Source organism: Plecotus auritus (genome assembly GCF_963455305.1).
Source record: "Plecotus auritus genome assembly, chromosome: 4".
Classification (NCBI taxonomy): domain Eukaryota; kingdom Metazoa; phylum Chordata; class Mammalia; order Chiroptera; family Vespertilionidae; genus Plecotus; species Plecotus auritus.
Window position 1 is genome coordinate 83,391,700 of NC_137775.1, and position 24,099 is coordinate 83,415,798.

Consider the following 24,099-nt stretch of genomic DNA (forward strand, 5'->3'; position numbering starts at 1 on the left):
GACATTCAGAGACCTGTTACTACTGCATCTGCACAGAAAATGTTTGCAGCCATTAGGGATTCATAGCAAGGTCAGTTATCCTCAGTATCTTCAGTAATTTGAAAGGAACATCCATCATCCCCACTCTACAATGCCAGTGTTTGTGAAAAGAAAGTTTCAGCTGGCAGTAAATACTTAAGGAAACACCTCCTCCTCTCCCCTCCTTTGCATGATGAAGGAGCATTTTTGTCACGGCCATATTCCCAATACGGTGTAAGGAGAAGAGCATGTCCCCTAAGACAAATGATTCTTTTTTGAAAAAATTAATTTCTTTATTGATTAAGGTATCACATATTTGTCCTCATCCCCCCATTCCCATCCCAAACCCTTCCCCATGCATGCCCCCACCCCCCTGTTGTCCATGACCACTGGTTAGGCTTATATGCATGCATACAAGTCCTTTGGTTGATCTCTCCCCTTTACCCCCACCCTCCCCTATCTTCCCTCTGAGGTTTGACAGTCTGATCAAATGATTCTTTAGTACAGTATCATGGACTGGCCGAGGGATCAAGTCACCCATACAAGGTGGTTTCTATGGAGAAACACTGGCTCAATGATAGGAAGAATAAATGTGATGGCAAATGCAAAACACCCAGTCCAGAGCAGAACCTCAAGTTCATTTTTCCCTCTCCACTTTTCTTTGTCTTCTGTTACCTTCCTGTGCAGTCCAAGTACCGCTTAGCTTCATTTACTTTCCATATACCATGTTCATGTGAAAATTTAAAAAACACATATTTTATTTTTTGCTCCTATGAATTTGAATATTTTAGATACCTCATATAGATAAAATCATACAATATTTGTCCCTCTGTGACTGGCTTATTTCCTTGGCATAATGTTCTCAAGATTCATCCAAGTTGTCACATATTTTAGAATTTCCTTTTTTTAAAGGCCGAGTAGTATTTCATTGTATGTGTATTCCACGTTTTCTTTACCTATTCATCTGTTGATTGACATTTTGATTGTTTCCATTTCTTGGCAAGTGTGAATAGCACTTCAATGAACATGGGGTGCAGCTATCTCTTTGCAATCCTGATTTAAATTCTTTTGCATAAATACCTAGAAGTGGGCTTGCTGGATCATATTTCTATTTTTAATTTTGTGAGGAACCTCCATAGTGTTTTCCATAGCAGCTGCACCATTTTGCATTCCCATCAACAGTACACAAGAGTTCCAGGCCAACACTTATTGTCTTTGGGTATTTTGATAATAGCAATCTTAATAAGGTGTAAGATAATATCTCATTTTATTTTGATTTGCATTTCCCTGATTGTTAGTGATATTGAACATCTTTTCATATACCTGTTCTGATTGTTAGTGATATTGAGCATCTTTTCATATACCTGTTGGCCATTTGCAGGTCTTCTTTGGAGAAATGTCTGTTTGAGTCTTCAGTCTATTTTTAAATCATATTATTTGTTTGTTTGTTTTTTGCTATTCATTTGCAGGAGTTCCTTATATATTTTGGAAATTAACCGTTATCAAATATACGGCTTGCATATATTTTCTCCCATTCTGTAGTTTGCCTTTTCACTCTGTTTATTGTTTGCTTTCTTATGCTTAAGATATTTAGTTTGATATTATCCCACTTGTCTAATTTTGTTTAAGATGTCCAAATGACTCACAGATTCAATTTAATCTCTATCAAAATTTCAATAACATTTTTTACAAAAATATTTTTAAAATTATAAAATTCATATGGAACCACAAAAAAATCCCAAATAGACAAAAAGAATCTTGAAAAAGAAAAACAGGCATCACATGCCTGATTTTTAAAATATATGACAAAACTATCCTATATAATAAAAGGTTAATATGCAAATTGTCCCCTTGGGAGTTCAACAGACCCGGAGTTCGACCACTTGCTAGGACGTGCACTGACCACCAGGGGCAGCACAGAACAAAGGAAGGCCCCAGCCGGCCCTGATTGCTGGCCAGGCCTAGGGACCCCACCCATGCACAAATTTCATGTCCAGGGCCTCTGGTCTATATATATAAAAGGCTAAGTGACCGGCCATGTGTCCGTCTGATCATCCAACCCACTGGCCGGTACATATGACACGCACTGGCAATTTAAAAATAAACGTTGGCTCACGCATGTGTGATACATATAAAGCTCTTGCTGGTGCCAAATGCACGTGAAGCCAGAATGTATCTGAAGACCAACTGTTGGCACTTTGTTGTTGTTATATCATGTTGTTGTTGTTTATTTATTAATCAATTTATCAATCATTGTTTTTATCAATGTTTTTATATCAGGTTTTTGTTATTTTCATATCATGTCTTTGTTGTTTTTATATCATGTTGTTATTATTTATTAATCAATTTATATATTATTTTCATATACATTTTACTAATTTTCTTTCATCTCTGACACTTTTATTATAGAGAAGGGGTGAATAGTGATATTAAAATATTTTGTATTTTAATTTTATAATGCTATAGTATATATACTATTTTTGACATATAATGTTTTGCAGTAATATAATTACCACACGAATCTTTCTTCTAATTAACTTCCTTTCAATGTGCACGAATCCATGCAGCAGGCCACTAGTATTAAATAAAATAGTATGGTACTTGCATAAAGGCAGACTTATAGACCAAAGGAACACAATAGAGATTCCAAAAATAAGTCCAAGTACATACATATGGTCAACTGTAATTCAACAAGGGAGCCAAGGATACACAATGGGGAGAAGATGGTTTCAGTTGGTGTTGGGGAAACTGGATATCCACAAGCAAAAGAATAAAGTTGGACCATTGTTTTATACCATACAGAAAAAAAATCAACTAAAAATGGATTAAAGTCTTAAATATAAGACCTGAAACTTTAAAATTCTAGAAGAAAACAGACAAAAAGCTTGTTGATGTTGGTCTTGGCAATGATTTCATAGATATAGCATCATAGACACAGGCAACACAGGCAAAATTAGAGAATGTATTGATAACTCTGTAAAAAATTAGCTTATTAGATTTCTTATGCACTTCATAAACCAGTTAAGATATTTCTATTGGTTTTGGGTTTTCCCAAACTTGTAATGTTTTTTTCCAAACTTGTAAATGACTCACCAGCAGTACAAACAGCCTATCTGCAAAATTTCTGGTTTCCAAGGAAAGGTCATTATTTTATAGTTATTTATTGCTCTACTCAGGCTATGAGTCTAAACTCATTCACATGGCTCCTGTAAAATATGTGAAATGCTAAAATGTATAGGAATAAGCCCATTATAGAAGTGCTACATCTTGCCTCTCCTGCTAATTGCATTTATTTTGGCCTAAATTCTTTCTATTGTCTGAAATATAACACCTGCCTCTCCTGAGGATATTGTATTTTCATTCTTTGTTACTTGTTTCTATAAAAGGAAAGACAAAATTGTTATGATAAAGTTTCCAAGAAAATGAATTCTCATTCAGCATAGTTTTTAAAATAAATTAATCTCAGGATTTTTTAAAAATCAGTGTATTATTTAGCTTATAGTTTTTGTGCTAAGCTGTACCTCATCAATTCCAGAAAACAGGACTAACCACAGATATAGCCACTTTTGAAAATTTTCTTGAGGAGTAATCAACATATCTGATTAAATATTTCATAGTCAAAACTCTTGTTGTTTAAATCTTGTTTCATTCTGTGTTTTCTTATTGGAGCTATAAATTTGACTGCTCTCTCTTTTCAAGTTGCCTTTCAACCATTTTGGCCTGTAAATTTCCTACTCTATTTACTTACTTATTAAGAAATCAAAGCTTTTTAGCCTGTGGACAAATATAATTTTCTCCCAAACTTGTATAGTTACTCTCTTCATTGCCCTGCCCACTTTCTCTTTGCATAACACATTTTTAAAGACCCAGATGTTGCTGCCCATTTTATGAGAATCACCTCATAGACTTTCCATCTTCTCTATACTTCCACTCATACAATCGATATTTTTCTCACGTTGGTGAAAATAGCACCCACATTGCTGACTCATATTTGTTCTTCTTGGTGATTTCTTTTCCCGAGCAATTAAATCTGAAACTCTTTGGGCTTAAAATTTCAAGGAAAGAGGACAGCCCAAAATGTTCCTTGTACAAATTTGCAGAAAAAAAAAAACACCCACATTATTAAGAAAGTAAGGTAATTAAGCAAAGCTATCCCAGGTTGGCTAATGTGAAAATGAAATGTTCAAAACTGCATTATGAGTTAATTTTATTTATTTTTTTAAAAATATATTTTATTAATTTTTTTTTAACAGAGAGGAAGGGAGAGGGATAGAGAGTTAGAAACATCAATGAGAGAGAAACATCAATCAGCTGTCTCCTATACACCCCCTACTGGGGATGTGCTGGCAACCAAGGTACATGCCCTTGACCGGAATCGAACCTGGGACCCTTCAGTCCGCAGGCCAATGCTCTATCCACTGAGCCAAACCAGCTAGGGCTATGAGTTAATTTTAAACTGTCTGCTTTGATGATGTCAGTCTGTCCATTCTTCAGTGCCATTTAGCTGTTGCTGTCTTGGTCTGGAATACATCAAATATAATAGTAATTCTGATCTTAACACAGCAGCATAAAAATATCAATTTTCAGCTTTTTTCATGTTCTATATCAGTTGCTGTCACCTGATTACTGGAACTCACCTACACCTATCCTCTACTCCATACATACCCCATATTCTATACTCCATCCACACTTCAAACCACACACACACTCTGTACCTTCCCCTCACTCCATATCTGTCATTGTACTTTCATACTTCTGTAATAGAATAACATAGACTGGAGGGCTTATCAATTAAGACATTTACTTCTCACAGCTCTGGAGCTTGCAAAACCCAATATGAAGGCTCCAGCAAATTCTGTGTCTGGGAAGGGTCCACTTCCTGGTTCATAGACACTTCTCACTATGTCCTCACATGGCCAAAGGGATAAGCAAGTTCTCTGGGGTCTCTTTTATAAGGGTAATTATTGCATTCATGAGGGCTCTCCCCTGATGACCTAATCACCTCCCAAAGGCCCCATTTCCAAAGACCATGACATTGGAGATAAGGCTCCAACACAACCTTTCAGTCCATAGCAACACCTTACCTATACTCTATAACTTACCCGTATCTAGTATCTCATTTATACTCACTGCCTTACTCATAGTCCATATCCTTAGTCATACTCCATATTGGACCTATACTCTATACTCTACCCACACTCCATACCTTTATTCCTATTCTGTCACTTACCCATATTCAGGCCCTACTTCATACTCCATGCCTTGTATTCTTTTTTTAAAAAATATTGTGGTACGATACACAGAACATAAAGCTATCTTAACCATTTTTACATATATAGTTCAGTTACCTATATTTTTTTTACCTTACCCATACTTCATGCCTTACTTATATTTCATACCTGACTTATACTTCATGCTTACTCATATTCTATACCTTATTTATACTCCATACTTCACAATATTTTATACATTAACCATATGCAGTAGCTTAGTCATACTCCATACCTTACTCATATTCCATACCTTACTTTTGTATTGTACCTTACTCAGACTCCATACTTTACTTCTGATACTTACCTCCCTAAATCCTTCATTATTTTTCTTTTAGTTATCCCAAGGATCTGATCACTGACTAGCTTAGAATTATATTATGATCATGTAGAATGAATGAAGCATGAAACTGTTTGCTTTTTTATACTATTAACAACAACTCACACTAAGCATGGTGACTCACCTGGATCAGTATTGTCATCATTCTTTTCCTTGGGAGATTCATGGGAAAGTATGAGGAACATGCTGAGGTTGTCTTCTATGCACACACTTTGTGTGTGTGTGTGTGTGTGTGTGTGTGTGTGAGAGAGAGAGAGAGAGAGAGAGAGAGAGAGAGAGAGAGTTGTAGGGAAAACATCTTGAGCAGTTTTCCAAGTTTAGAGAGCCCACATCACCAAAATATTCTATTTCATTTGCTTGAAAGTATCTTTTAAAATCATCATGAAATAGTTCTAGTTAACTTTGGAAAAAATGGAACCAAATCCATTTGGGATGGATTATGTAACTTATTCTACTAGTAAGTATTTCCTGGAGAAAAACAAAATAACAACAAAACTATACCAATAGATCTAGTGTAAATCTTTTATTCTGCAATTAACTTCATATTCTTTTGTCTCCGTAGACCTTCCTCAGAAAAAAAAAGATTATTTCTTAAAAAGCAGATTTGCATACACAAAAACTATTATTTAAGGGCCTTTCACATCCTTTGATAATTATAAATCCTAGTTGTAGGGAAAAGAAGCTCTTAATATTTAAAAAAATAAAGTGTAAACATTAATAATATAGTTTGATGTAAATATGTAATAGTTTGCTAGTTTAGCTAGAGGTGAGAGAGATAGCATGGCAGAGAACTTGAGCTGAAAAGGTATTTTAGAAACCATATGGCCTGCAGAAACACTCAGGTAGCAATCCCTGGTTAAGTCATGTAATCAATTTCAGTTTTGCACAAGCCCAACACCCCATCTCGTGGAAGTTCCCGCAGCCAGTACGTTGTTTATACCAGCTTGGTCAGGGAGCCTGGCAATGGCATTTGTATATTTTACAATTATCATTCCAGAGATATGATGAACCCTGGAGTAATGTACTGTACTTGGCAGCAACTGCCTCAGCTTTTGCGCACATATGCTTCAAATCTGAGGATATCATAGATATATATAGGAATCTTTGTAGAGATCTCTGAGGCAAGCTGGTATTTAACACAAAAGCAAACCCATTTGGAGCTAAAGCACTTTCCATTAGGCAGTTTGGCGGCTGTTCTATGAGGCAGACTCACTGTGCTCCACGGACACATTTCGATTAAATGCTGCTTTGTATTCCTCCAAAGATGGGAACAATAAGGACGTTTGTCAAAGGAAAAACTGCAGCAAACGATTTCATGTTGAACATCTGTACTCTGCAGTTCATTGTTTGCAAGAGTTTATTGACCATAATTTTGATGCATATAGGTTTTAAAGAGTATAAACTGCATTTATCTTGGGCGCCTATCATTTATTTTAGTCTTGGCTTATTTATCTCCATTTTTTTTCTGGGCATTTTATTTATTTTGGTACTCTGACAAGATGAAGGAAAAGATGTTTCCAAAAAAGGAAGTTTAGTTAGCTTTGCAAAATTGATGAGGAAAGACAATGTTTTCACCAAAAGGATTGAGCAATTGAATTGAAATATATAACACTAAGCATATTATATCTTTATGATACCTTTCAGCCTTAAAAGATCTCCAACCAATTCATAAACTTTAAGATCACTTCCTATCTCATTGTCCATCATACCAATCGCAGTGACTTTTCCATAGTGACTTTTAGTAGCAGCTGTTAATTAACAAAGTAATTTGAGGATAGTGGAGTCAGAAGACTAATTAATGGCATTGTGAATGTGAGCCTGCCTGGAGTTGTCTTCTTTCACTTTATAAATGGATGGCCCATTTTTAGAAGATGTGAGCTTTCTTTTCTGCATTTTATCCAGGGAAACCATGGCCCAGGCAATTCAAGTTGTTAAATCTTTATCAGTCATGCTTTGAAGCATTGCTGAAGTCTTGATCAATTGGCCTAACTCTGTCCCCACATAAAATATAGAACCTTTGAATAGAAGAGAGGCAGAGCCAAAAAACTGACCATCTAGGAAGACGATAGTATTTCTTTCTTGAGAGACATTTAATAATAAATTAGTGGAGATACAGTAATGGTTAAGAATGCTAACTTTGAAATTAGGCAAATTTGGGCTATAACCCGAGTACCAAGTAATTTAACATCTTATGAGCCTATTTCCTACTATCTAAATAATATAGTTAAGATATTTCATACATTTTTATGAAGCTTATTTATAATGTACATAAAGTATTTATAATGTATATAAAGCATAGTGTCTGGTTAAGCTTTCAATACATGTTAGCTGTTATTATTGGATTATTTGGTTCTAAGACTTGTCTAAGACTTAGTCTGTCTTGGGTTATTTGGTTCTAAGATTTGTCTAAGACTTAATCTGATCCTGATGGATTTAGTAACCTCTTTAATTAAAAAAAGTTTCCTTTATTGTCCAATTGCCTCTCTATAGAGAAGACTAAAATGAATTACTCTTGAGTAGATAACTAACATTTACTTTTTGTTTCTGTGTTCATTTGTAGGCTGTACCCAGGCAGAAACTCGAGATGGTTATGTGAGCTTCTCCAACTTGGCAATTTTGATCTCTGGGTCAAATTGGCACTTTATTTTTACTGTCACTTACCCTCCAGGTAATTTCAGCACAGTGTGTTTTTATTATCTGTTTGTTTTATTTAAAAAATAGCCCCTTGCCCTAACTGGTTTGGCTCAGTGGATAGAGCGTCGGCCTGCGGACTGGAGGGTTCCAGGTTCGATTCCGGTCAAGGGCATGTACCTTGGTTGCGGGCACATCCCCAGTAGGAGGTGTGCAAGAGGCAGCTGATCGATGTTTCTCTCTCATCGATGTTTCTAACTCTCTGTCCCTCTCCCTTCCTCTCTGTAAAGAATCAATAAAATATATATATAAAAAAATAGCCCCTTCTCCTTTGTCATTGGAATAGCTCTTATCATGAATAAGGAGTCATCTAAGTTTAGAGAAAAACATCAATTGATTATATTATTAAGGTGTTAGAAGCAAGAGCACATGTAGAAATTAAGTCTCAGGAGAATCCTGGTAAGCAAAAATCCAAATGTCCATTTTCCTCTAGTTGTTAAAATTTTCTACTTTATAAAAAATATATATGTGACATTTGATAGCATTGGGTTGGATATTAATTAGAAATTTTAATTTACAGTAAAGAGAGTCCTGGGATACAGAGTATTATGAATTCTTTCATTTCTGCCCTCACCCACCGCCCCCTCCCCAACCCCCAAATGGCAACTATACCCATTTAAAATCCTGGTATTTTAGAAGTATAGGTATAAAGCATGTGTGACTTGCTTATATGCTTCAGTCCTTCTTAAAAAACATTAAAAAGAAATTTCCCTTCTGAAGTATTCTTGATAATTTTTTATTTGTTAGAAGGTAACGCTATCCAACAAGTTTATAGTAGGCAACATGTTAATTAAACTTCAAAGCCAGAGGAACCTATGTAAAATACCTCTCTCTCGTTCCCAGAAGGGTAGGGCTGAGAGTCCAATTTCTGCCATCCTCTTTTTAAAGGGCTGAACTCTGATAGAAACACAGAGCTTTCCACTTAAAAAAATAATTTAAATATTGCCTGCATTATTTGATTTACCAGAAAATCTACCTAAAAGAATTTGTAAAATACTAACATTGCATTTGAACTGAAAGGTAGAAATTTACAATCAATTATTAAGTTTGGTCAGGGAAGTTAGTCTGATACCTAAAACATCCAACTGTAGAAAGCAGTTCATGTACAGGTATGATAATGCAAAGTTTTGTAAAATGCACTAGAGCAGTCATTACTTCATTCAGACCTCTTAGATATTAGAAATGGCAAAGGAAATAAAATGTTTTGATGTGAGGTATCTTAAGTCCAACAACAAATATTTAATTAAATCCAGACATTAGTCTTCCATCATGAAACAAATTCAAACTGTCATAGTAAACTTTTCAATACGTTAAAAATGTGGCTTTCATAAAAATACATAAAGAGCACTTGTCAACAGTTATTGAACTCATAATGAGGGATCCAGGAGGACAGCAAAGCTGTTAAATTACATGTGAGGGATGTAGATCAACCAGGAAGGAGCTGCTGACATAAGTTTGTTAAATTGGATACAGGACAATAAAACTATAGCCTTTGAAGTTAGATGTCTACAGATATCCTGTGCATCTTTACTGGACAAAAATCATTTGCAGCTTACCAATCTTGTATTAATTAAGCCTGATCTTCAATTAAATATAAAGTTAAATAAAAGTATGTTCCAGAGAATTTGATAAATCTTGTATGGGCCTATTTGAAAATGCTTCAAAATGACATTGATAAGATCTGAAATCAGGTTTTTCCTTAATTTCAAGTTTTGGACCATTTTCTTCATAAAGGGAATATCTTCTGTGGTCAAGTAAACAATTATTATTAATTGTTTTAGGCAGATATTCTTTTAATATCTATGAGAGTATCCTAATTTAAGTAGAGGTTCATGGAGACCCATGTTCAGGGTCTTTGACCATAGTATTCCCAAGGATATATTTCGAAGGATATTTTGTCCTAGAGACTTTTGTCTTTTAATTTCCTTGTTGATTAATTAAGACTGAACATTTTATGAGGATTATTTTAAGGAATAAGTTATAAAACCAAGTGTAAAATGTGGTCCAAACTTCTCAGTAACACTTTGATTTTGAGTTGAGCTTGGTGTTCACTTTGACTAGATCACTAGTTTATCTTAGGTTCCACCTATAACTTGTAAAGTAGACTACTGAGGGATTATAGTTTTTCTTTAGCCATTTTTCTTAAATCATAATTCATAATTTTCAATATCAAGTCTGTGAGGTAGGGCTCTGTCAGAATTAGATTATAAACATTTAAATTAGCCCGGCCAGCATGGCTCAGTGATTGAGCATAGACCTATGAACCAGGAGGTCACAGTTTAATTCCTGGTCAGGGCACATGCCCAAGTTGCAGGCTTGATCCCCAGTCAGGGGCATGCTGGAGGCAGCCAATTAGTGATTCTCTCTCATCATTGATGTTTCTCTCTCTCTCTCCCTCTCCCTTCCTCTCTGAAATAAAATATATATATATATTTTTTTAAAAGTTTAAATTAGAAGAGAAAAGATGGAAGATAAAAAGAAAGCATTAAAAGGCCTGCATTTCTATGAATCCTTATTGTCTTCATGTTTCGTGTATTTAAATTTTATTCCCATCCCCTCTCCTTTGGCAACCATCAGCTTGTTCTCTATAATAATAGATATGCTTCTGTTTTGTTTATTCATTTGTTTTGTGTTTTTAGATTCCATATACAAGTGAAATCAGAAGGTATTTTCCTTTCCCTGTCTGACTTACGTCACATAGCATAATACTCAATAGGTCCATCCATGTTGTTGCAAATGGCAGGATTTCATTCTTTTTTATTGCTGAATAATATTCTATTAGATATATCAAATCTACTTTCTCAATTCATTCACTGAAGGCCACCTAGGTTGCTTCCTTATCTTGGCTATTGTCAATAATGCCAAAATGAACATAGGGGAAGATATATTTCTTGAGATAAATACCCAGGGGTGGAATTGCTGGATCATATGGCAGCCCATCTTTTAATTTTTTGAGGAATTTTCATACTCTTTTCCACAGTGGCTTCACTGGTTTGCATTCCCACCAACAGTGTACAAGGTTTTCCTTTTTCCATATTCTTGCCAGCACTTCTTATTTGTTGATTTATTGATGATAGCCATTTTAACAGGTGGAAGGTGATATCTCATTGTGGTTTTAATTTGACATCATATTGATTAACAGTGAAGATACTGAGAGTAACTCCTTGTTTCCCACTATTATCAATTTCTAGTGCTAGAATCATTTGGGAAAGCAGCTCTTATTCCCATATTGATAGGGCAGTCATTAATTTTTTTTGTTTATATCAAGTTCCAAACTCATATATATAACCAGCATTGATTTATGTTGTTATTGTTTCATTTATCTACGAATCAAGCAGAAAAGTTGCAAAAATTTTTATTAGTTTTCCTCTTCTCTCTTAGAGAAATAAATAGAGAGGAACAAGTCATTATTCCTGTTTTAGAAATATAGATATTGAGGAACTGAGAAGTTAAATATTTCTGACCAAGTGTGTATAGAATCCTCATAAGTCTTTCTAGTATGTTGACTAATCCAGCTCATTTTTTCATTTCTGAACTTCTAAGACACCATTCAGGGAGAAGGTTTCTATAAGTTTATATTACTAACTTCCCTCCCAGCCTTTCCACATTCACTGTCATTACCAGGGTCTAGGGCGCTCTGGATTTCCTAACCATTCCTTGGAGTCATGAAGTTCTTAGGGGATTCCCAGGGGCTTCTGTGCTGGGAAGAGGTAAGAGAACCAAGGATGCTTTCTGCCATCAGTCCAGAAAAACTCTATTGCAGTTGCCATTTCCATGCCTGAAATACTCTTGCCCCAGAAATTCACATGGCTTATCATCATTTCACTCAGGTTTCTTCCCACTGACACCTCCTCAAAGAGGCTTTTCTGTACCAGGTACTCTACAGCACCCATCCCCAACCCTGCTCCCACCTCCAGTCATTTTGTCTTCCGACCTCACTTTAGTCCTTGTGGCACCTACCACTACCTCGCATCAGAGTATCCCTGGATTTGCTTGTTTTTCTACTGCCTGTGTGCTCTGTGCCCCATTAGAATGTAAGTTCCAAAAGACACAGGAATCCTAATGAGTTGTGTTATAGTCTCAGGGTGTAGTGAAACATCGCACCTCATAGGCACAGATATTTATGAACAAGTAAGTATATTGAGATTATGTCTAAGATTGCATTTTTAAAAAATGTTCTGCTGCTAAAAATATTTGAAAACTGATTGTCTGCAATCTTAGACCCAGGTTACTGCTCTAAGTATATAAACAGGTCTCCCTGACTTCAGGCCCTCAGAATTTTCCATTCTATAAACTTCATTGCCTTCAGAATACTGTCAAGGGCCTTTTGACGGAAATTTAATGCCCAGCAAATTTTGTCTCAGATTCTTTTGAGCATTAATTCCCAGTATTTTACAGCATTAATTTCTTAAATATCAATTGATCTTTTCTTCATTCTGTCTTCATTTGCTCAGCCTTCAAAGTCCCACTTAGATACTCTCTCCTCTGGTATGCTTCTTCTGATCATATCAATGCAAAATATCCTTCCAAAGCAATTAATTTGCATTATTCTGGTGGCATGTGTCACATTCTGTCTTTTTATTACTAACATTTGTATGTGTATCTAATTTCATTTACTAGCTTGTAAATACTTTAAGAATGAGAACAATAACTTATCCACTGAGCAAAGAAAATAATCACTGAGCCATCATTGGAAAATGGATAAAAGAATGAGGAATTTTGTTTTTACTTCTGCAAATCCCTAGTAAAACCTATCCCCCATATCTGGGCTGAATTTATTTTATTCAGATGCCCATAAAAAGAAACTAATTGATAAGAAACAAGCCAAGTTTGTCTTAAGTAGAACCATGTCTAGCTAATTTGGTTATGGTAGCTTTGGGACTGAGTCAGCCAGGAGTCAAGAGACTAAAGATCTGACTGTAGCTATCAATCAAATTGTCAGGTTCAACCCAAGAAAAGCACAGCAAAGAAAAACATGGTGTTTCCCTGACTAGAGAAAATAAAAACTATTATTGTCCGAGTGATTCAGATGAAAGCTGAGATTTTTGGATTGATTTGTTTGTTTTGAATAAACTACTTTTAAAATGCCAACTATAACTAACTTGTGTTCTTAGGCAAGGTTTTTTGTTTTTGTTTTGTTTTGTAATTGGTTTCAGAAAGGAAGGGAGAGGGAGAGAGAGATAGAAACATCAACGAGAGAGAATCAGTGATTGACTGCCTCCTGCATGCCCTCTACTGGGGATTGAGCCCTCAACCTGGGCATGTGTCCTGACTTCCAGGAATTAAACCCAGACCTCCTGGTTTATAGGTCAATGCTCAATAACTGAGCCACACCAGTTGAGCAGGCAATATTTTTTTCTAAATATTTTATTTTTGTGAGCTAAAATTGACATAATAAACTACTCATACTTAAAACATGCCATTTGATAATTTTTGATGAATGTATATTCCAATGAAACTCTTCCCACAATTAAGATAATAAACATATTTATCACCTTCCAAATTATAGACAAACTTAAAATTTAAAATTTTCATACTTATTATAATATCCAGTAAAATTTATCTTTTTTTGGTATATCTTTTTATGAATTCAGATACATGTATAGATTCATGTAATCACCCCATCAGGATACAGAAAATATCCTTTAAAAAATCTTTCTTATGCTTTCCTCTGTCCTCACATCCTCTCCTCCCACTAACAATAATCCCTGGCAACCACTGATCTGGTCTCCATCACTATAGTTTTATCTTTTCTAGAATGTCATCTAAATGGAATCATTCAATGTGTACCTGCCATTCAGATATGGGCTTCTCTTACTCAGTATAATGCCTTTGATGTTCATCCCAGTGGTTTCACATTGTTAACAGTTTCTTTCTTCTTTTCTTTCTTTCTTTCTTTCTTTCTTCTTCTTCTTCTTCTTCTTCTTCTTCTTCTTCTTCTTCTTCTTCTTCTTCTTCTTCTTCTTCCTCTCTCTCTCTCTCTCTCTCTCTCTCTCTCTCTCTCTCTCTCTCCCCCCCCATCCTTCCTTTCTTCTCCTCCTCTTCCTCCTTCTTTTTTCTCTCTATCTTCCTTCATTTCTCCTTCCTTCTTCTTCTTTTTCTTTTTCTCTTTTTGGCTGAGTAGTATTTCATCATCTGGATAAACCACAGTTAATTTTTTCATCCCCCTGTTGAAGAACATTTGGGTTGTTTCTGGGTTTGGGTGATTATGAATAGAGGTGTTATAAATATTTGTGTACAGATTTTTATGTGTATATAGACAAGGGTTTTTTTTTAGATTTTTTATGCTTTGTTTCAAAATAATAATAAAGTAAGCAGTCAAAATGTTCCGTCTATTACAAGTTTGAGATGAATTCTTAGAAAGATTCACTCTGTAGAGTCACCGATTTTGTTCCATCTTTCATAGCCAAGTGGCTAAGCTACCATGCTCTACCCCCAGTTTTCCAGATAACAAAATTTGCAGTTCTCTTGACATTTGAAGTTCTCTTGACCCTGTAGTAAGAGGGTGCCATGTCTTTTTGCTACATGCCATATTTTAAATAAAATACATATGTCACAGCGAGTAGTTTCACACATTCTAGAACTCAGAGCATTTCTGTTTTAATTAATGGAACATAAGAATGAAACTGAAATTTTGCGTTGGTGGAGAAGGTAAGACTGAGAATAAAAGGGGAGAATTGGAAAAATTCCTCATCAATATTGGACAAATTAGAGAGAACAATTGTGCATTATCATTGGATTAGATTCCTGTATTTCTTTAGCAATACAAATCTTGAATTAATTTTAGGTTCATTTATTTAGTCATTTAATTCAATAAATATTTATTAAACCTACTAAGTGTTGTAAGCATTTTCCCCACAATATTATATTAGCACAGTTATTATTGAGACCTTTTTTTTTTTTTTTTTTTTCCTTTACAGGAGCCAATTTTACGACTCGATCCAGGCCATTCGCCATCTTACCTGTGACTAGGTCAGAGAAGTCGACCATCATCCTGTCTGCCTCCCTGTGCTCAGTGGTCTCGTGGCTGGCTCTGTGCTGTCTGGTGTGCTGTTGGTTTAAGAAAAGCAAAAGCAGAAGTATGTAGTGTCTTTTTTTGGAATGAAAATATTGGAGGAAAAATGCCATTATGTATAACATATTAACCTTTCTTTTACTTCCCCCAAAGAAAAATATTTATGAACTTTTGCAACATATTAAGCTACATGTAGCCAAATTGTTTAATTCATACAGTAAAGACAAGAATTGCCTAGTCTTAAATAATAATAACAATACTAATAAAAGTTCAAATTTATTGAGCACTCGCTATAGACCAGGCTCTAAGTACTTTAGATACATGAATTTATCTAATATTCACAACAGCCCTATAAAATAGGTGCCAAATACTATGTCTATATTATGGAGGTGGAGAGTGAGGCCCAGAAAGGCTAAGTAACTTACCCCATGGTCCACAGTCAGGAAGAAGCCAGGCAGCGTGGTTCCAGATCTTATTCTCTGAAACTCTATGCTCCAGTGCCCAGGTAACCCTCCAAAAGGTGAGCTCAAAGTCTGGGAAGGGGAATGCCCTCTTCTCCTTCAAAAAAGGGAAGAGAGTGCTTAGTGTTTTATTTTTGTTTTCTCTAGAAGCATAGAAAGTATGTTCTTAGACATTTTCCCATAATCATCTCTCTCTCTCTCTCTCTCTCTCTCTCTCTCTCTCTCTCTCTCTCCTTTTTGCCTAAAGACATGGAAAAATCAATCACTGAGGAAAAGAAATTCTGTAAAAGAGGCTTCTTTCTGTCTTCTGTTCTTAGAGTATGGGAGAAAGAAAAGCAAATCCCTTACTCTACCCACCCTAAACTCCCAGCAAATGAGTGGATGAAACACTTGTGATACTAGGAGATATTAGGAAACCAAAGGGATACAAGTGAGTATATATAGAGGCAAAATGAGGAGAGGCAAAGAGAGGAAGTCAAAATAAAGGAAGGAGAATGGAAGAAGCATGGTGGCACTACTAGAAGATTCACTGTTTCGAAACAGCTTCAGCCTGACATCCCTACCTTTCTCCTTGTCATGATGGGTCTGGGCAAACTACAAGGAAACTTCAGGATTCTTGGTCTTTCTTAGGAAGAATAAGATCTCCTCACCCTGCGTAGGTGCCCGTGATATTTTGAATTCCAAGTTTTGGTCTTTGTTTTCAAATCTAAAGTTCATTGTGTTTGTGTGTGTTGCTTTCTTGTTTGAAAGCAAAGACCTTTCATAATTTTTAATCTCATGTGACTCTGTGAAGTAATTTAATTCTCATCCTCCCTTTTATAGCTAAACCTACCAGCCTTGGAGGGACCTACACTAAGCTCTGTTCACCCCATTTCTTATCTTTTGTTCCCCTAGGTCTAGAGGAAGCTTCTTTCTACAGTTACTAACATATCAGTTACCCAGTTTCCTTTTTTTGTTCTTGGAACTTTTCACTATCTATGGGCACATTTCTCTGTGTTAAATTCTTTATGGGGGGAAAGTATACAGTAATCTGCTCTTTATATTTTCCTGTACTTTTCAAATGGCTAAAATTAACATTTTAGAAGAAAGAAAGTTGTTCTCTCTGAGTTTCTTTGCAACTTTTTGTGAATCTATAATTATTTCAAAATAAAAGGTTAAAAAATATTAGTAACATTCTATGTCAGCTCTGTCCAATAAAAATAAAACCTGAGTCACAAATGTGAGGCACATAATGTAATTTTGTAGAAGCCACTTAACCCAATATATCAAATTTTTTTTCAACATGTAATGAATATGAAAATGTTATATAGTTTACTTTTGTTTTCAAAATTAGGTGTATGTTGTACATTTACAGCACATCTCAATGCGAACTAGTCACATTTCAGGTGTTTAGTAGCCAGCTATGGTATTGGACAGTACAGTTTTATACCTTAAAGTTGGTAGTCAGGGTATGGGATTTTATTTCTTTATTTCTCTGGGTTTATTATATGCATTCTATTGCATTTATTTCACAATCATTTTGGGGGGCATCCAAGGGAAATATCTTAACACTTAGGGCCCATTTACAAATAAAAATGTTATTTTATTCTGAAAAAAAAAAAAAAAAAGAAACACGCACTTCCTTTTCTCATTAATTTAGAAATAAAGAGTGAAGATACTTCTGCATCCCAGGCTAATGATCAAAAGAATCATGTTCATGTCTCATCTAAATGCCAAGGATCACAGGTAGACACTGAAAAAGAAGACCCCATAGCGGGAGAAGGTAAGCTTGGACCATGGGATGCTCCCTACCAGAGACACAAAGTGTGGATGATCCATAGCCTTCCTCTGCCCTTGGCCATCAGTTTCTGAATGAACTTAGCATGTAGTCCTCTTTTCAGTCTTTGTTACTTCTCAAAGAAATTATACTCCAGCATAGGAATCTGCAAGTATAGCTGATTACTCATCTATTAACCAATTATTAAATTTGATATTTATATTTTCTTACTTAGTAGAAGATTATTGGCTTACCATTTGAATTTGTTACACAGAGAAAGGGAAAACCAGAGTCAAGGCATATAATCTTTCCCTTAGCTATTGCAAAGCTGCCAGTTTGGCAACAGTATTGAATTTGGGACAGAAGAGAGTGTAGCTGCCAAATACCATCTATGCAAATTAGATTGAATATAGAACCCTCAAGAAATGAGTCAGCTTTGTCAAGTTCTGCTCTGTTGCTTAGTTCTTTTAGCAAAATGGATTATCTGCTTACGTTGTGCACTACACCAAATGATTTTGCTTGGTATATTGTTAAATTGCCATTAGATTGGTGCCAAGCAGACAAAAGATAGGTATTTGCCTCAAGCCAATGTTTTGTCCTTGTTCTTCTAAGGATAAAGAGAAAGATAGTGGACATATCACAAAATGGATTTGCCAAGTGTGGATGTGGTGTATGAAAAATATTCATATAATGTCCATGGATCTGAAACATTTTGAAACATATGCTCTAAAGGAAATATTTCTATTTTTTCTAAGTAATAGCCAATTATCATGATGTTTTCTGCTTGAAAAGGAATATGAATCTTAATGGTTCTGAGTGCATGCTTAACCAAACAATAGCAGTCCAATGTTGCCTGCTCAATCTAACTAGTTCAATGAATTCCAGTGTGTGTGTGTGTGTGTGTGTGTGTGAGTTTGTTTGCCTGTTTGTATTTTTTCCCATGGAGAAAATGAGGTTATTTATATTTTCTAACAAATTAGTCAGTTATACTCCAGCTCCTGGACCTGCCCCGAAAGGTGGAGGGGGAGCAGTTAGGGGAGTGGGGGTGAGAAGAATGGAGACAGAGAGAAGGGGATTTCTTTCTAGATTCCATCTAATACTGCTTTAACTTTGGCTTCTGGAAGTCTGTATTATTGCATGCATATTCAGGACCGGCTTCTGGAAGTCTGTATTATTGCAGGCATATTCAGGACCGGTATTTCAAAATGATCATCTGAACTCAGCTCTGTGAATGAAGGATAGCATTCTTCAGGGAATGGCAACAGTGATGCTAATCTCTCCCCTAATCTAATATGGCCATCTCTACATGAATCTCAGTTGCCCTGCTGAAATTAACTACATTAGACAGTCCACAATGCCTGGGTGTTTTATTAGAGAACATTTTTTATGTGGTGACTTATTAATAAATTATCTGGAATGAGACAAGGGACAGGGCTCCTGTGGAAGGGTTGAGATGGAAGAGATGGGAGTGTCAGAGAGGCCATTTTATTAAGGCAACCGAGTTAAAAATAGAAAGATGTGTTGTATGAATCCTCCCCTGGGGATCATAGCAGATTTTTTCCTCGTCTTTTAAGGTTTGTCCAAATCTAAAGAGCTTTGTTTCCAAGGCAAGTAATGAGGCATCTCCTGCTTTTCTTTGAAAATTATTACCAGCTACATAACACCTAATTATCGCTAGCTTTAAATAAATTTGGTGTTATTTCATTATTTCCATAACACTTTAGTGTCCCTTTTCCCTCCGTGTTTTTAAACTTTCAGCATTTGCTAATAAAGTAATTGGCTATTTCTCTCATAAGCCCTTTGCATTCACTAAGCATTGCCATAGCTCTAAAATTATTTAGCGGATGGAATTATTTCCACTAATTATTTCCAGTAGATTTAGACTGTAAACTCACCATGTTATGGCTTTTACCAAGAATTGTATGGATGCAATCTGCGGGGAGCTAGAGAGCTGCCATGGGGAAAGAAGGGAGTAAAGCATATATCTTTTATATTTTACTGTTACCAACCAGGTTTTTGACATTACAGAGCCATCTGAGCCGGCTTTTAAAATTCACATTTGCTCTTGTCACTCTGCTACTCAGGAGATTTAATGAGTTTCCACTGTCGATTGGGGAGGCAGGAGAATGTGACAATTCAGGACATGAAACTCAGGAGTCAGATGCACTGGATTTCATCCTGACTCTCTTGACTGACTGACTTTGTGGCCTCAAACAAATCAGCTAGCCTCTCTGTGCTCTTCAGTTTTCTCATCTGTGAAGCTGACACAATACTGCCTACATTTAGGGTTGTTGTGCCGATGTGAGTCAAAATCAGTAATGAATGCAGAAAAAGTTTGGTATAGTATAGGTGTTATTTATTGTTGTTTTAAACTGTTATTTAAGACTGAAAGCCCTTCACCAAATTAGGAGAATAGGGAATAGTCTTCCATATCTTAGTTTGGATTTCACCTTCCTGCCCCCTGCTTATACTCACCACGCTAGCTCACTCATCCAGGGACTTGTCTAACACCTTCCTACCCATTTGCTTGCACAATTGCTTCCAATTGGATTTTTTGTCTTTGCCTGTTAAAACCTACTCAAGCTTTTATGCACCACCTGAAATGCCTCCTTATTTTTGAAAGTCTTCCCAATCCTTTCACCTCAATGAAAATGAGTATTTTCTCTGTGGGTTCCAAGCATTCTGAAGGTGTGCCTCCACAGTAGTACTTATGATTTTTGGAGTTCATTGTACATAGATGGCTCTCTGTTCCCCAAGGTCAGTTGTTCTCAGCGAGGGGCAATTTTGTTCCCCAAGTAGGCTGGCAAACGCATTCTGGTTTTCAGAAGTTTCTTAGTTTTAACCTTCAAAGTTTTGTGTCCCAAGTACTCTCTCAGTCCCAGACAAATTAGGACAGTTGGTCATTCTACCTTCAGAGGACATTTGCAATGTCTGAAGACATTTTTGTGTCACAGCTTGGGGGAAGGGGATACTGCTGATATCCAGTGAGATTGGGGATACTGTAAACATCGTACAATGCACAGGACCACATATACAATAAAGATCACTTGACTTAAAATTGTCAATAATGCCACAGTTGAGAAACGCTGGCAAAAGCTATTACTCATCTTTGTAACATTTAGATGAGAGACTGCTGGAATGACTTAGTGGATGCAATTAGATTTTATCAACCAATAAATATTATATAAGTATTTACCTACCTCCTGATATTTATTTAGTGCCTTATAAGGTCCTCTCCATGCAGCTACAAAGCTGTGATATCAGGTCCTCGGTCCTTTATAAGCTTGAAATATTGTTGGGACACAAGCATAATATTTTGGGGAAAATGAAAGAAGAATTCTGAGCAAAATTGATTAAGTATAATGCATTCACAACAGCAAGGTGTATTTGAAGAACTTAAAGGTAAGAGAAAATACCAAAAGAGAGAAAGAATATCATTATTCAAAGTTACATGTTTAGTTCCTCTAGCTTCTAAATCATACCATACTGTTTCATCTCATTTGCTAAGAGCTTTGGTTGTCTGGTTTGCACAAACCAAGGTTTACAGAAATGCCAGGAGGGGAGTCAGCTTTGCTTTGTCAACATTCAATTTTTATATCATTCCTTCTCAACTATTCCCTATTCTCCTAATTTAGTGAAGGGCCCCCAAATCTCCTATGTCAGTGGTCGGCAAACTGCGGCTTGCGAGCCACATGCGGCTCTTTGGCCCCTTGAGTTTTTAGCAAAGGCTAGCTTAGGAGTACTCTAATTAAGTTAATAACAATGTACCTACCTATATAGTTTAAGTTTTAAAAATTTGGCTCTCAAAAGAAATTTCAATCGTTGTACTGTTGATATTTGGCTCTGTTGACTGAGTTTGCCGACCACTGTCCTAGGCTAAACACCTTAGAATTATCTTTAACACTTAGTTATCCTTTTACCACTGCATGCCTTTATTTGCCAAGTTTTATCAATTCCACCTTTGCCATGTTGGTTTTTGTCTTCCGCTGCTCCAGTTCATGGGTATATCTTTAATTCAGTCTCAGTACACTCCTTGATGTCCACACCTCCACACCCTATCGTGTTTCCCTCCAGGAGAGTATACCCCAAACACAACACAGGCCTCCCAGTTTCAAAATTGACATCTTCATTATTCACTCAACAATAGTTAGCAATGGTCTATTATTCTAACACCCTATTTATCCACATATCTAATATGTTCCATTCCTTCCAATCACAGGTCAAATATTTTTTCTCTTTTTCAAATTCTCTTATGTAAAATGGATAGTCTTTTTCTGTCAACTTTTGTAACATTTTCCTCTTGTTCACTTAACACCTGTTATATGCAACATAATTATCTGTGTTCATCTTGTCCAGATCCTATCCTATAAATTATGTATCTTTTCTAATCCGCAAAGCACTTTTACCATGGGATGTTACAATATAGACTACTGATGACTACTGTTAAGTGAATGATGAAGATAGAGATGAAATTCCAGCATTTCTTTCAACTGCTGGGAAAAAAGAAAACCTTATCTCTTCTAAAAGAGATATAAAAAGTTTATTCAGGGTCACAAAATTAATAACAGGATAGTGATTGCACATATTTTGCATCCTAACAATGGGCAAACTGTGACTTCCTGCTTCCAGGCGCTGCTTTCTGCTGGCTGCCTTAGTTTCATGCCCCAGCTTCCTTGCCACCACTTTTCCTTTTGTCTTTGCAGGAAGATACTGCTGCATACCTCAGGGCTCCCTTCTCCAAATTATACGCTGGGCTTTGGCCACTGATCCTTTATAAAAAATGTATATGTATTATTTTTATATAAATATATATGTGTGTGTGAAATCAATGAGAATGGAAAACAAATATAAGAATGGCACCATCAACTTCAGAGATTCATCTCTACCATTTTAGAGTCCAGTTGATTACATATGGTGTGTTTTGTGAATGTAAAATATAAAGGACTATCAGTGTCCTTTTGCAAGTACAAATCTATGAAAACAACAGGGAGTGGGGAGGAGAGGGAAGGCTTCAAGATGGAGTCAGGGAAAAACAAAACATCTCAGGACTAGAAATTGTCATAAGTTCCTAGAAAGTAAAATTATATTTGGAAATTATTAGTAAGTAGCATGTCCATGTTACATAATAAAAACATAAACATCTCCTAATTTAAAAACATAACTAAAATCTAGCACTTAATTCTTTAAGAAAACTGTTTTAAAGCAACCAGGAATAAGAGCCTGCCTGCTAAATAAGATGGAGAGTTCCAAAGCTATTTAAAACTAAGATTCAATGTCACATTAACCATTGTAATATTAGAAGAATTCCTCCTTAAACGAGGACAAACACATGATTCACTCTTATGACATGTAACATGTATGATGGGATGCTAAAATATGCTGTCAGATTGTACAGCAAAATCAAGAGACAATGTTGGATAAAACACATGCTGATTTACAGATGATATAATTATTTAATATTAACTTAAAAGACTTAATAATTAACTGCTATAAATTATAAATAACTTGAGTAACTTATTCAAGTACTAGAGGCCCAATGCACAAAATTTGTGCAAGAGTAGACCTTCCTTCCCCTGGCTGCTGGCACCGGCTTCCCTCTGGCACCCAGGACCCAGGCTTCACTCCAGCCACTGGCAAGCACCCAGGACCCGGGCTTCCCTCTGGCCCTGGCTTCGTCCAGAAGGACGTCCGGAATGACTTCTGGAATGACGTCCAGTCTAATTAGCATATTACCCTTTTATTATTATAGATAATGCCAATCTGTGCAAAATAATATTGTATAAGTCTTTCATATACAGTTAGGAAACAGAATGAAATACATAATAGTGACCAAAGAATATGCTGTCTTGGAAAACAAAAACATTTAACAAGAGATATATTAGACTTATTAAAAGATAAACTATATTATATTGAATAACTTAAAGAGAAGACTAGAATTCATAGGGAATTATAGCATGTTTCTAATTAGATTGACTAATATTACAAAAACCTCAGTTATTTCTAAATTAAATTTGGTTTATCACAGTTTCAGTTATTTTATACAGAGTAGAACAACATAAGATGAACCTAAAATTCTTTAGAAAATATAAAAACAATGATACAAAGTTATTTTTTAATAAGAAGTGGATTTTATGGCAATGGGGAAAGGGTAGCTAACCAGAGATCATATTTATGTTACTATTCTTAAGACAATGTGATACTAACACAAGGAAATATGAAGACCTTAGTGGAAATAACCTCAATTAGATATAGATATAAATATTAGATCCAGAAATGTAATAAAGGATCAAGGAGATAAAAATAAAGGAAAACAGAAGCACTACTAGACTATATATGGAGCTAGGAAATTTGACTATTTAGAACATTTATTAATCTAAATTTATGCTTCAAAAAGTATACCAAAGTAAACTCTAGATGGATTAATGAGTTAAATTAGGTTTATTAAAACATGTACATTGCTACAGTATTATAAAAACAATAAAATAGAGATCACTTATGATATGTGAGACCAAAGGTATTTTTTCATTCTTTCGCTTTTTAAAATTTTC

General features: G+C 35.7%; 1 protein-coding gene across 1 annotated transcript in view; it reads left to right on the plus strand.

Moving 5' to 3' along the window:
• PKHD1 (PKHD1 ciliary IPT domain containing fibrocystin/polyductin) overlaps positions 1–24,099 on the plus strand; it is a gene marked incomplete at both ends in the record, with an annotated part of 416,219 nt that overhangs the window by 384,966 nt on the left and 7,154 nt on the right. The window contains 3 exons of the mRNA XM_080665111.1: positions 8,189–8,296; positions 15,240–15,398; positions 17,435–17,557. Coding sequence (XP_080521237.1) covers positions 8,189–8,296; positions 15,240–15,398; positions 17,435–17,557 — 390 coding nt within the window. The remainder of the gene's footprint in view (positions 1–8,188; positions 8,297–15,239; positions 15,399–17,434; positions 17,558–24,099) is intronic.